Source organism: Cydia strobilella, chromosome 2 (assembly GCF_947568885.1).
Source record: "Cydia strobilella chromosome 2, ilCydStro3.1, whole genome shotgun sequence".
NCBI classification, from domain to species: domain Eukaryota; kingdom Metazoa; phylum Arthropoda; class Insecta; order Lepidoptera; family Tortricidae; genus Cydia; species Cydia strobilella.
This window is the reverse complement of record NC_086042.1, coordinates 23,480,973-23,496,725: the sequence shown is the minus strand read 5'-3', so window position 1 is coordinate 23,496,725 and position 15,753 is coordinate 23,480,973. Positions and strand designations below refer to the sequence as shown.

Here is a 15,753-nt window from a genome sequence, read left to right as displayed (position 1 = left end):
ATAAAACATTTTACAACAAAATTTATAATTTGTTACAGTGTTGCAATTTGTTTGTCTAGTAATAAAAATTAACAACATTACATAACATGATAACAATGCGTAACTTTTGTTACAATTTGTAATAAAATGTTATTTATACAACAAATGTTTCATAACTTTATATATTATAACACATGTAAGGAGCATCATGAGGCGAATGGAGAGAAGCCTACTAGGCATAAAATTAAAGGATAGAGTGAGGAATGACCATATAAGAAGAAAAACAAAAATTACAGACGCCTTAACATACTCGAGAGAAAGTGGAAATGGGCAGGACGTTGCCAGATATAGAGACGACAGATGGACCATACGAACAGTAAAGTGGTCGGGGCCGCAGGGCTCTAGAGGCCAAGGCCGACCACGTGGCAGATGGTCAGACGAACTGGAAGCAACGACGGGTCCAAAATGGCTAGAGACAGCCCATGATAGAGAGAAGTGGAATTCCTTGGGGGAGGCTTTTACCCGAAAGGGGCCCACATATTTTTTAAGTTAAATTTTAAGTTAAGTTATTATTATACTCTACTGTTTTTATATTCATAATGTTTGAAGTATGTGTGAAAGTAATAAAGCTTTATTATTATCATTATTTTTATTAAGGAGCATCATTATAAGAGATTTTTGTTGGATTTTTAGACAAAACCATTTTTTATGTTGTAAGTTAAACAAGCGTTATTTATTAAACAGCTCAAAATTCTTTTCGTCGTCTTGTTTTTGTCCCCAATAATTGTGACGGAGTGGAGCTTTTTGTATGGGGTGAAATTTAGTTTTTAATTTTTCTCAAGATAATTAGTAATTAACTGCTAGAAAGACGTAATAGCACTCAACTTTATTTATTTATTTATTTGATAAACAACAAAAATAAAAGCGTGACAGAGTGGTCAGAAACAAGACAACGAAAAGAATTTTGACCCACAGCGGTTTAATACCAATATTTATATATATTTTTTGTATGCACATCCATATCTGTTACAGTAAAATAACTTAGGTAAGTAATTACACTTGTCGTCAAAATAACCCCAGTTACAAATTCAACTGTCAAGATAACACTGCTGTCACCAACATACAAGCAGATAAAATAACAAGTAAAATTAAATAACAGCTTGTAAAATAATCGCATTCGGATCGAATAAGGTGTTTTTGTATGTATACAGACCAATAGTATTTGAAATACAATATTGTAAATGTCGATAAAATGGCATCTAAAAATTGTGTGATATGTAATTAGTTACATATCACCCAATTTTTATCACGCACGTTATCGTTTTATCGATATATTTATCTTACAAATGTATCGATAAAAATACTATCCCACGCCTATGCGATTACAAAGATGATGTACAGTAATGGTGTACCAGCTGCTGCAACACACGAGAATTAGCTAACGCGTGGCGTCTCGCTAAACTCCCTATACCCTACTACTTGTAGCAGACGCAAAATTCCATATTGCTTTGTATTTATAGAAGTGTATGACATCGCATGTTTATTAAGTATGACCCTATTTGCCCTTTTATATAAATTAAGAATATTAATAAAGTTGGTATTAATATTCTGATCAGTGATTAATTTTGTTAAAGTCCGAAGTGGAAAATTTAGATTTGGTTGTCGGAAAGTAAGTGATTTTTTATTTACCTATACTTATTTAAGAAACAAACAGTCTTTTATTATCCACATTACAGAGTAATTAGAACCTAAGAATCATTGGAATCTCCTGCCACAAGTATAATTTTACTTAGTTGGAGATCCCAACCATAATTTGCTGTAAACAATATTGTAACTAATAAACGCTTTTTCATTTTAATTTTCATTTAACGACCGGTCTGGCCTAGTGGGTAGTGACCCTGCCTGTGAAGCCGATGATCCTGGGCATTTATTTGTGTTATGAACACAAAAATATGGAAAGATAACATACAAAGAGAAACAACCCGTGGGGGCCGTGGAAGCAAGGACTGAGCCTGAGACCAGGTATGAGATGTTATAAAGTTATAGTCGCCATATCGCGTGCTGGTTTTGAATCAACTTGAATTGAGCTCCGTAATGCTGTGGAAGTACCGAAAGCGAAATTAAATTTTATATTAATTTCCTGCAGAATTTGTGTAGAGAGCGTGAGAATTGATGTAAATATTACCCTAGGAAAGAACCTTAAAACCATTCCTACAGATTATGTATGTATAACAGCAGCATATTAGTACTAACAGCAGAAACACGCTATACTACCTACTATTGAACAAAAAAAAAACAATGGCAATCGGTATTACTGTTCAAAAACATTATATCTACAGGTAGCTTTGATGACTGACCCCAAAGGATTTTTACGGTGTAGGTATTTCTGATATTGAGACTGAAATATACATTTCAGTAGTATTTATCTAGTCTCTATAGTATCAATGCGTGGACGTAGTTCTGAAGACTCCTCTAGAAAACTCTGTATAGTAGGTATTTATGTAACAAACTGTGTCTCTAGAAATACACACGCGCTTCAACCAAGGCATCTCTCTTATTAAGAAAATTCTAAGAAATGTGGTCCTATTTTTATCGAGAAAAGTGTTTGTGATTGACATCTCTTATTTTTTCTTATAAGCAAGACACGTTTTCTTTTTTTTGTGTTCTCATTCTGTTGAATTTCCATTGTTTGTCTTCCTATTCTGAAAGTATGAATGGAAGTGATTTCTAAAGTAATTTATTTACCTATTTTACCAATACTTGTGCGATTTTAGCGATTTGATACTTCTTAAGGCGGGATTCGAATAGTGTGTGGCACTGTGCGGCACAAGCATTTGTGTACTAAATATCAACCGTGCCGCACAGTGCCGCACACTCGTGGAATCCCTTCTTTAAAGTGACAGCTAACGGTTATGGTGCATGTGGGCCATTTTATTTAGGTAAAGTTGTCCCCTTTTTTTATGTTATTTCTACTCAGAATCACGAGCTCTTTTGATCCTAATGGGAGAAAAAAAAGTGTCCCAAAATTTTCATACATTTTTCGTTCTTTTCCATTCCGTGACTGCCATACAAAGTATATGAAAAATGGTATCGGAATGGAAATAAAAACCTTGGGACACTTTTCTTCTCCTATAAGGATATAAAATATAAAGAGCTCGTAATTCTGAGTAGAAATAACATAAAAATTCACATCTAAAAAAAAGTGTAGGGGACAACTTTAAATAATATGTGTTACCTCTGGGCCCTGAAGTTGAAAGCGTCCATAGGATACGGTAACCGCTTGGATTCAAGCTGGTTGTACGCTTGTTTGGCACCGACGAGTTGTAAAATAAAGGTCCGACAAACAATAGAAACTCAAATAGGCCTTTTTACTCGTACAATACCTAATTGTCACTTGTGTGTTGTTAATTGTGAAATGGAACGTCATTCAAACAAAAATATACACATAATATTAAATTTAAGCGTACTTAACTGAATTAAAGAAGGTCCGAGCAATTTTCAATTAAGGATCTAAATATATTTTTTTAATCATCAAAGCGCTACTCCAGTTGAGACGTCGCCGTAGAAACATGGCATCTTGAGCCGTAACGTGATCTCTTCACTTAAGTGCTGTAATCTACGTTTTTCCTTTGCATAAATTCTAGCAAAATTAAAAAAATAAACTCACTACAGCGACGCTAGTGCTAAATTGCTTGTAAGAATAAAATCCACATTTGTTTTCTGTTCTGTCCTACCTCTACCACCCATTAATAACTGTAACATTATATAACTCATTCAAATTGTTCACCACATTCTGTTCTAAGTCTAAACTGATTTTCCGATGTCAACTGACGGTTGATACCTATGCGTGGTTGGCTATTACTAATTATAGGTATATGCAATTAATGAAATTCCTTCATGACCGTTTGTGATTAGTGCTGAATTGATTAAACCAGTGGACCGACCGACAGTGTACATGTTTAATCCGATTGAAAAAAGGAGGGAGTAGTTAAAATTTGTTCCTTCATGTTTGGATAAAAAACTGCATTAATGGATTTTTATAACGGAACCTCACCAAGCGCGCTCTGAATGACGGGCGGGTACTTTGCATTAAGTTTAAGAGCGTGGGAAGGGTAAGTACCTATAGTATATCAGCTTCTGATATAGTAGGGAGGGTAGTATAGGGAGCTTGATGATTGATAAAAACTATCTAGGACAGTTTTATATAAAATGGACACTTCGACAGTCCATCTCCGGGCCTTAAACTATCTCAATACCAAATTTAATTATAAATCGATTAAGCGGTTTAATTAAGCGTGAAGAGGTAATAGACAGATAAGGTTACTTCCGCATTAATAATATTAGTAGGGATTTACAAGCGCAGAACCAGTCAAAAATATACTAATAACTTTACTATAATATTTAATCATCAACACATAAGTATACCTATATGTGTAGTGTGTATGTACTACGCTCAAAAGCCCAGACAACTAAAAAATCAATATAAAGTGACCATTTTCTATGCTCTTAAGTGTATACCTACTTTACTCACGTAAATTATCACGCTTTTTAAGCCGTTAATTAGTTATTAAGTACCTACTTACCTAAACACATAACAATCACCTTTCAGGTAAACATTTAAGCTACTTACTGCCATTGCTATCACCAAATGAAAATAAAACTGCTAAGCTAGTTAGGTGCGTTTTTTTTCGAGCAAGAGAATGGCAATGAATGTGTTAAACGAAGTAATAATAAATAATCTCATAACCGAAACAAGCAATTACCATTAGCGGCAAAGGCAGTTACCACCAAATTAAATCACGCCACCAAGCGGAATTCCATTTTCAAACATTAAAAAAACAAGCTCGTGGGAAAGCTTCAGAGGTTTCAGTGCCCTCAGTTTGCTCCCAACCGCTAAGGGGACCGCGCGCGCGCTCTCATCAAAAACGCGGGAACTCTCTTGACGTGAAACTTAAACTTTCTCAATATTATGTGTCATTTGATATTATGATTATGACAGTTCGGGCGTGGGTGTAATTTGAACAAAATGGATGTACGCTTCTGGATTCTGTTTTCGTTTGTTTTGTTTACTGGTGAGTTAAAGAAAATTTAACTTTTTGTGTTAAGATACAAGCAACGTCGTCTTGACACGTTCTTTGATATTTGTCGTAAGATAAGAGACGTTTGTTTTTTAGGGTTCAGACATTTGTTTTGTAAGGTGGTTAACGTTTTATGGGAAAAATTCAAACTCTAACTAGAAGAAGCGGCATCCCCTTATTTTATTACACTTATTATGTTGGTAAACACGCCAAGTTTTGTACCTTATCTCAACTACAAGGGGGTGCTCAACCACGTTTGAAATGTTTCAACGTTGTATGAAATCCAAAAAAAAATATATATTTTTTAGATTTTTATTCAAGTAAAGGCTTTCAAGCTATTTGCGTTAGTAGAAAAAAGCGGCAAATTTAAAAAATGTAGGGGCGAAGGGCAATCGTCCCAAAGATTTGAATTTCGCCCGGGTTTACTGACAAAGTTATTTGACCGGATATATCTGTATTTACATTATTTGAAAACTAGCTTTTGCCCGCGACTTCGTCTTCGTGGAATTAGTAATTTGGGTACCTTAATTTTTAAACAAAGCTGCTTTTAAATCCATCCTATTTTCACCCCCAAATTGGTCCACCCTATAAATTTCAACCCCATTTTTTACACCCTTCAGGGATGATTTCAGGGATAAAAGTTATTCTATATCCTTTTCCACGGCTAAAACTATCCCCATACCAAGTTTCATCTAAATCGGTTCAGCGGTTATTGATTCCCCATACAAATTTCCACCACCCTTTTCACCTCATTGAGGGGTATTCTGGGATATAAAGTATCCTGTGTCCTTCCCCGGGACTCAAACTATCTGTATACCTTTCAACTAAATCGGTTCAGCGGTTTAAACGTAAAGTGGTAACAGACAGACCGACAGACAGACACACTTTCGCATTTATAATATTAAGTATGGATAGTATGGATGTGATTTATAGTTGGTCAAACCAAATTGTCAGTAAATAAGAACAAAAAAAAAACTATACTCATCCTTTTCTTTTGTCTGCTAGTACTAGTGTAAGACAAAGATAGTATCAAATTTGGTTCTCTCGTCTATGTTTGAAATTAGAAAATCCTTTGACAAACTATATAATTATTAAGTAATTTTATTTTTATTTTGTATGATTTTTTTAGGTGCAATTTAAAAAATCTAACATGAAAAATTATAAATAAAAGAAATAAAACTGTTTTTCTACTTCAAAGCTTATAAATCACATGTTCAAATAGTGTTTGATAAGTTTTTTTTTTTTTTTGGATTTCATACAGTTGAGATAAAGTTACAAAACTTGCTGTATTTTATCAGCATAATAAGTGTAACATAATAAAGGGAAGGGGGTTCCCTGTCGGAAAATAAAAAAAAGGTTTTTACAAATGCCTTAATCTTAGTTTCACAAATAACAAAAGCTAATCGGATAGACAGACACCGAGGGAATCCAGATGTTTCATATAAATTGATTTATGTTCCATATCAAATTTGGTAGGTATAGCTAATAAATAGTTTAATTTATTTTCATTATGTAGATAGTAACGAATCAAAACGTAAAACCTGCTACACAATCCATTTATAAAAACGATGGCTGGTTCGAAATACCATATTTACAGTAGCGGCAAATAATCTATCATATTTTTTCAGATAAATTTGCATATATTTTTTAATAATTTATCAAAAAAGGATTTTCGATGAAATTTACAATATAGGGGCGTATGAAAACGACAATTCGATTAAGCTACGGTTTATTTTGAAAATAATTACTTTGCCTGAGTTTTCGCGATAGCCCGGTGGGTACTAAATTGTAAAGTAATGATGCAATTTAATTTTTAAACCAGAGGCTAACGGCTGAACAATCCATCCATTTTGAGCGTTTTTTTTTTAAATAAGAAATACAATATTTTATATGTTTTAAAACATACATTAATTGGGATGTTGAAGCCCCCAATCAGCATTGTGCTAAAGTGGTTGCCCACGTTGCCACGTGCAGTGGGTTATTATTTATTTATTTATATATACATACATAGTCTAATTTCATGAATTTTCAAGTAATAAGTAATTTTAATAAATACTTATTAATGTATCTTTATTACCAACATTACGATATTTTATTTTTGTAAAAACACCGCACAAATTTTCTTCCTACCGTATTATTTTTGTCCGTAAAACATGCGATAAATCTATACAATTATTACCAATGCTCCAAATCGGTGATCCAAATAATTATTGCTGAAGGGGCTATAGTTTTTGACCTATACAGATATACAGATCTTTATTGGTAAAATAAAATACATTTTACAAGTCACTCAATTCTTAAAATAAAATAAAAATACAATTATTATTCACAATAATAAGTTGATATAAATGTTTAGAGGAAGTTACGATATGGAATCAATGATCATTTCGCATAGACAGCATGAATTCGTCGATCGAGTAGTAAGCCTTTTCTACAAGTAACGATTTTAGCTTTTTGTTAAATATTGTGTCACTTTTCGATTCTTTTATATTTTATAACTTGTTGATTCTTTTATGAGCTCGTAATATACAAAGTGGGGGTAAATATCCTAATGGGGTTGTTTACGCCTCGTTACGGTCTCTGGGGCGAAAAGAACTGGCACTCTTCCAACGTATGAACGTCAAAATATATCTGGATGAAATAAAATAACATTTCTTACAATTTATGCGTCTTGTTGTACGAAATATTGCTAAAGCTCGAAAATCATTTATTGGACTTGCAGTATATTTCTACAACAAAATTCCTAGTCATATAATAAATTTTCCAGATTATAAATTTAAGAAAATTGTCAACATTAATGAAAAAATCGTACTATAAAGTGTCAGATTATTTGGAAGAAAAGGATGTATGGGATAATTGTATTAGTCAAGTAATTAACAATGTCATAATTTGAAGGAAATAATGTGCAATAATTGACGGACATAAGTATATCTTTGTAAAATAAAATTAAAATTGAAATGAAATGTTAAAAAAAATTGTTTTTGAAAGAGGAATTCCGCTTTGTCGATTTTAAAGAATTTTCGCTTTACCGAATTTCGATTTTTATTAAAGTATGTACAAAATATAGTAAATATTTTACATTCATAATAAACTAGTGGCTCTATGAGCTATAGTTTGATCCTTACTAATCCTTTGATCCTCCTTCATCTCCATACAGAATAAGTGGCGAACAACCAAAAAGAAAAAGAATATACCTACATAATAGTGACTTCATCGCGTTATTGCACACATTTTTGATTAAATCTGTTTGAGCTTTTTAATCAAAAAGCAATTTAATTAATGCAATATGTGCGCCTAATTATTATTAACTGGGCAACATGTAGGTCGAAACATAAAAAACAGATTAATATTCTACCTACATGGCAACAAACTTTCACGACGCAAAGTTTACACTCATGGAGCAAACTAGTTTGCAACGACTTATTGATTCGAGGGATGTTCGAGGGATGAAAATGCATATCTAAGAGCCATGAAAATTTGTCACACTGTATTACAATTTATATGCAAAGTAACCCATTTTAATTAATCCTGCTTTTACTTGAACATATTTTAATTTATATACTTAGCAGGTCACCGTACTAGTTAATTTATTTTATTTATTAAAAAATTCATAGGTTTTGGAACACTGGGCCGATGGTAGCTACTGTAGCTTGGTAGATGATCTGACTTGCCATCAATTTTGTCTGATAGTGCAACCACGAGCTGGCGCGTAATCGATCATTTTATACTCAGTTACGTTTGTTTCTTTAAGACAATAGTGGACGATCACTTCTCCGTACAAACGTAGTCCCTATTTTCCTTCCTGGATATTGACTATATGGAAAATATTTTGTCGCTGACAATTAATGTAAGTACATCAAATTTTGTAATAAAATATTTTCTATTATGTTAATATCCAGAAGAAGCGGCCACGTGTTTAAACTTTCACGATTTTTATCCATTATTATTCACAACGACGGGACTTAATCGCGTAAAATAAGTTTTAATTTACCTCTGACGTTTCGAGGACGGCGTTGTCCCCGTGGTCTCGGAGAAGACCGCCTAAAATTGACATCAACATCTAGGCGCTCGACTATTGCGAACTACCCGCACTTGGTCTTGTTATTATATCCAGTCATTAGTAAATGTAAGCGGAAACAAATATCGAAAGTTGAAAAATGGAATATCGTGAGTGTTGTGTGTCGATCCGGTGATATCCCTAGTACGAAAAACGTTCAAGTTAATAAACATAATAATAAGCGGTCACGTGACTTCGTCCTTTTTCCGCTCAATACATCGGGCTGTAATTCACAACATCTGTGTTTTATATTCGCGACAATACTTTAAATCCAAACAACTTGCTAAACATTCTATCCCAAAATGTGTCCAACATTTCTAGCCGCATGCACAGTGTTTCTTAAACTGCTGCCAAGACATGCACACAAGTTCGCCTGCCATTGAATTCGCGTTGAATAGCCGCGGGACAGATGTAGCCTAGATAGCTTTTTTAATCTTCTCAGACGATGTTTCTTTGAAATTTACGGTGTTTTGGTATTCTATTTTATAGGTTACTGCTGATATTATGTAAAAGAATGGATAGGTTTATGTACACCGCAATGACACAATGCAGATGCAGTTGGTCTACCACTTATCTGGTATCGGTAAAGAAGATGCGCTGTGAATGCTGTGATTTCTAGTAGAAGTCTAGGAATTTCATTTATTGTGCCTAATATTACCCATGGGTAATCTGTCACAAACAAAAACGACATGACGTTTAAGCTTCGAGCAACACACGTGTCGGAAGCCGGTTTTGCTCGAAGCGTTTAAGCAATAACCTAATATAAGATGAACTTTTCGGGTAAAGGCTGGTGGAGTGACAAAGTTCGCCTGATATTCCTATTTGCTTGCGTCATTCCCTAAAATCAGCAGATCATGATCATGATTCACTAATAAAACATCTTCAATAATAGGTCCCTGAAAGTTTCCTGAAACGAGTAATATAAACTCAAGCACTTGGGTGAAGACATATAAAAACCGCCACTAAGCGTAATACGCCATAAAACAGGGCCGCACTCGAACCATAATGAGGCGAGTTTAAGCGATTGAGCCAACTTGGTGACGTCATTAAAACTTGGCCAATTACCAACTTGGCAAGAACGTCACATGTCATGGATGTTAGTGATGTGGAAACTGTTGACTTGGGTAAATATAGAGCGTTAGCAGGAATTAGGCTTTATAATATTAGGTCTCAAAATTTTATATTTTATTCCCAAATTTAATCAGAAATGTGAATGAACCTTGCTGACATTTGCTGCTACCAATGTATATACAATAATAAGAAAACCTGTATGTTCTCATTTAAATGAATATGTATTATATTCTTATGGGAATAAATAATTTTAAACCGAACCGAAATACGGAAATGACGGAAAATTAATACTGATTTAATAAACAACAATACCACCTGTATAAAAGGCTTGAATATTACTGAACATATTCGATTGTAAGCCGTTGCAAATAATGTGTTTTATTTTATTGAGTACATTATTTTGGTACATTAAGTCTGATACCTATATAACATGCACCTAACCAATTTTTATAATTTCGAATTTCTTTTAGGATTAAATAATTTTTTGTTAAAATTTAGTAGTTAAACATTTGTCCATAGCGCTAATATAATATTGTTGACAATATTATACCGCTTCTGGTCCCAAGTTTGAAAATATAAGTAGAATCGAAACTCGTCGCGGCGCCCTCGCCCCTTAAACCACTCGAGTTGAATATGCTTGTAACATATTAGGGCCGCCATTGCAAAGAGGCTAAGTTTTATTATTATGTTTGATTCCGTAAGCTGAGTTTATAAACTTATTCACATAGAGATGGGACGTAAATTTATTTTAATTAGGTATGAAGTAGGTAATTCGTATAAATTTGTCTATGATTATTTATATTGTAATTTTATATTGTGAGAAGAAATATCTAAATCTAAATCTATAACAATTACGTTGAGTAATATTATAAATTTTCTTATGTAAACTTTTTATACTACGTCGGTGGCAAACAAGCATATGGCCCGCCTGATGGTAAACAGTCTCAGTACTTGTGCTTAATGTGTTTTGTAATTTTATTTTCATTTGACACATTTAAGAACAGGCTAAAGCAAAATTATATTTGAATTGATACACATTTATACAAAGGCAAACGCCATGAAAAAAATCATACGGGGAAACTAAATTATGTTTGCAAGGGAAAACTCCAACCAAAATCTAGGTTAAAGTTGGCTCGATAGAAAAAAAATACTATAAGTTTAATTTTATTTAAAATGTATATCGCTACCCTGCATGTATAACACAGCACAGCACTAGTGATATAGCCTAGGGACGTGAGGAGCAAAAAAAAAATTTGTGTATTTTCAGAGTAATTGAGATAAAAAAAAGTTTCGCGCGGCGCGCCATCTTTTGTTCACTTCTAATATCCTGGCAATATTCTTTATAAATCAAGGCAAAAAACTATCGGATTTCGGAATACCTATATAAATGTTATAACTAGACGTTCACACATCTTGCCATCACATATGTCTTTAATTAGTTGTCCACAAATATATGTATATACTATGTAAAATGTGGATTAGACTGCCTTATTTAATTTTATAATTTTGTTATCAAGAGAAAGTATTACAATACATGCCAGGTACCTATAGATTAACTCGAACAACTTAGCTTGGGATACACAAAATTTTGTCTGATCAGATGTCGAGGTTTTCATAGAACAGCTAATAATTGTTTTTTTTGCGATTTCGAGATTGGTCCTAAACTAAATGTTATTCAGTGTTACGAGTAGGTACCTACATATTCTCGTCGCAATAAATACGCAATATTAAAGAAACTGGTTCTAGGTGTATACGATATTAAAAAGGCGAGTATTATCGAAAACAGAGTCGTTGAGCAATCCTGCAGTCATGTGAATACAGCGTGAAAATAACGATGTTCTGAGTCCGTGTCTGTTGAAGATATATCTTGTTTACGAGTCCTACATACCATTTGGTGCATTACTATTTACAAAAATAAAATAAAATTGCTAATTATGAAATAAAACAGTGTACGAAATCTTAATCAATAAAAGGATTGATTAAGATTTCGTATATCAAATTATAATTGCGTACGTTTCATATATGGACCCCCAACTCAACAATAATATTCATTTCGATACGCTGTAGTCAACTATAAAATAATTTGACCAATCACGTGCCGCCGCGCTCCCATAGAAAAGACATAAACGCGCGACTATTTTGTCTACTGAGATATTTACCAATTTTCATTAATTAAGTATTTAGGTTTTATAGTAAAAAAAAGTATTATTTTAGATGACTCGTAGAAAAAGTATTGTATACAATACAACATTACGATTACGATTTCGATGACGATTGTATAAAATACTATTATACTGGCCCCCACACTAAAGAAATAACGCTTAGCACGAGGAATTTTCGTACACTGACGTCACTGACGCGCCTGTTCCTATCTCTATCGCACGCGCAATATGATATTGATGTCCCACTCGCTCAGTGTCATTAATCGCCGGCATCATGGGCGGGACAGCATTTTAATCACGCGTGTGCGATAGAGATAAGAACAGGTGGGTCAATGTATAGTATGAATCTTCTCCAGAAAATGATTTTTACGCCTAAGACCCTGATCTGCTAAACAAAAACCATTGTTTCTTTCGTGCGAGCGGTCGGCCATTGTGTCTGCGCTCAGACACAATGGCCGACCGCTCACAGAAAAGAAATAATGGCTTCTGTTTAACAGATTAGGGTCTTAGGCCTAAAAATCATTGAGAAAATTCATACTATACGATATTCCTCGTGGTAATAGACATAGCCTGTCCCGTGAGGAAAATAATAACTACGAACGCGTCTTACGTAAGCGAACACGGCGTTCGCGTTGGCAACTAGATCGCCCACGTAGAACACTTCTATAGGTATCAAAGGATTGATTCACCCCGCGCCGCATCTTTTCGCTTCGCGTTCGCGTGTTGTTCGCCTACGTAGTACGCTGCGTTAGCGGCATTGCCAATAATCGAGGACTACATTTATTTATTTAAAAATCCTTCTTCCACTTTGATCAAACTGCATAAAAACAACCTATTGCCTTCTGTTACAGATGTCACCTCTTCGACGAAGAAGTACTCATATCTAAGCGAATATCCGGAAACCTTTACTTTTCAGAGGTAAGTATGATGAACAAACTATAGTTATTTGTACATATTATACAACGGAGCATGGTGTTTTTTTTTATCTCTCGAGCTTATATTCAGATCTGAGTAGGCGAAATATTGAGCATGGCGAGGGTTTCAAGGAATGAAATACAAACACGCTTTGCTGCCGAGTGAGTGTAACAAATCATTTTTACCTCACATTATAAATTGAAACCAAATTAATTCCTTTAAATATTTTTCATTCAAAATCAACGTGTTCAAGTCCACTAAGAAATAATTTTACTCAGGTTATACTTACTTAATTGTAACCGCTCTGGTTCGGTATGGATTGTTAGCGTGTCCTCTTAAGAGATAGCACGACTTGGATACTTCAAATTATTATTCACTAGCAACCCGCCCCGGCTTAACGCGGGTTACACAAAACCTGAACAAATTATATAACTACTTAAACCTTCCTCAAGAAGCACTCTATTGATAGGTAAGAACCGCATGAAAATTCGTTCAGTAGTTTTAGAGTTTAAACATACAGACAGACAGAGGCAGCGAGGGACTATTTATTTGGTTTAGAGGTATAGTATATAGGTTCTAATCAACATGCCATGTTTGTATCATGTATTTACCTTTAGGTACATTTACTAGTTTTAATTACATTTAATTTTATCCTTAGCAGCGATCAAATGATCAACTTAGCTTAACCCTCAAATACTCTACTGAGTGTTATTACATCACAGGGCTTTGATCATTTACGACTTGAGTTGCAATGCAGGGAGCCTTGTAAACTATTTAGCATAGTTTCTGAAGTATGGTGTAGTTAGAGCAAAATTGGTGACTGAGTAGAAACTAATTTCGTTGGCGCTGACAGTTTGCAAACTTCCTCCTGGCTGGGAACTACTAATGAGCTTGTAAGTGGGATAGCATTTAAATATATGCATTGAAAGCAAAACGATGATCTTTGAAGGTGACATTTGGATGATGACTGCAAAAGCAGTACTATTGCAATAATACTGCTGGAGTATTGACACTGACCGCGGGCGGTGTCACTGTCAAACTCCTTAATAAAATGAGTGACGGATTGAATCAATGAGTACTCTTAATCTTTAATCACGACAGTAATTCGGCGATGACATCAATGCAATATACCAAGGAAATTCACGTAATGCGCGTCAACGTTGCAACGGTACCCGCGAGAACCACGGAACGCACGCCCGACGCTAACGCTGCGTCTTACCAAAGACCTCGTATAAGATGAATAAAGTCTAAGGAAAAAACGTGCCTCATAATTCAAGATCATTTTATTCTCGCACAGATGGCGCCAGTACCTTTGGCCTACTCTCGTATAGAGGGAGTTGACGGTTTCGTTTGTTATTTACCAATTTACATAATATATATACAGATCTATCTATTACGGAGTTATATCTATCTTTGATATTATTATGCTTGAAAAGTAATAAAGGCCGTATTATTAGTCTCACAATGGTATAAAACTTAATTTTACGCGAATACGTCCCGTCGTTGTGAATAATAATGAGTAAAAATCGTGAAAGTTTGAATCAGTATTTCACAATGGTATAAGTGGTCATGAAGCAAAAGTACCTACAAGGCCCCCACTGGATTAGGACTGTTACGAGTAAAATTTCTGCTCCTGCTACGAAAGCCTACAGAGTACATCACTTTATTGGCATAAAGTGCTATAAAATACTTCAAATTCAGCTCGTCGCATCTTCAGCTCTCCGCTGGTTTCTATTATGGTAATATAAATACAAAAAGATAAAAAAAGTTTTTTTATTGCACATACAAAAAGAAAAGTTACACAGAGATACAAGTAACAGTAGGTATTCATAGCAGTGCGTATACAGAAATTGCAGAGGTCCCCGCACTAGGCCAGGCCTGTACCGCGGGAGACCAGTTTACCATATTGATTGTGCCATGCCTTATTATTATGTATTATTGGAAACGCATGTCTCCCATACAATTTCAAAGTAAGGTACTGGTTTCACATTATATGTAGTGAATAAGCTTATAATTATGACGTTTCACGATTAATCCTAACACTTCATGCTTGAAAGTCAATAAAGCGGTCGTAAAGGGAAGTACAAACCTACCCGGGGTAATAACTTCCACCCCTACCACGGGCCGTCGGTAAAACTTTATGACCGTGGAATCTATTTATAAACATTTACATAGGTATTGTAACTCTGCAGGTATCTAAAATTCAACAACGTACCTACTCTTCAAAAAATGTTGTCTGCGCCGACTGCGCCTTTAAGGCGCTTCGCGCAGTTTTTGGCCAAAAACTGTTACATTTTAGAGCTTATAACTTCTAAATGAGTCAACCAAAAATTATGAAAAAAATATATATGCATCTTCACTCTATGGACAACAATCGCAACATTTGACTTTTTTCCTGAAATTTGTAGTTTCACCGAAAAAAAAATAACACGACAGGCCGTTTTGCGGCTAACTTTGCTTATAACTTCTAAACGGCTTAATCGATTAAAAT

The 15,753-nt window shown here is 34.5% G+C and overlaps 1 protein-coding gene across 1 annotated transcript in view; it reads left to right on the top strand.

Moving 5' to 3' along the window:
* Positions 1 to 4,671: 4,671 nt before the first annotated feature.
* Positions 4,672 to 15,753, top strand: part of LOC134754441 (cell adhesion molecule Dscam2-like) — a 60,721-nt gene continuing 49,639 nt past the window's right edge. The window contains exons 1-2 of the mRNA XM_063690774.1: positions 4,672 to 5,051; positions 13,199 to 13,265. Coding sequence (XP_063546844.1) covers positions 5,006 to 5,051; positions 13,199 to 13,265 — 113 coding nt within the window. The 5' untranslated portion in view covers positions 4,672 to 5,005. The remainder of the gene's footprint in view (positions 5,052 to 13,198; positions 13,266 to 15,753) is intronic.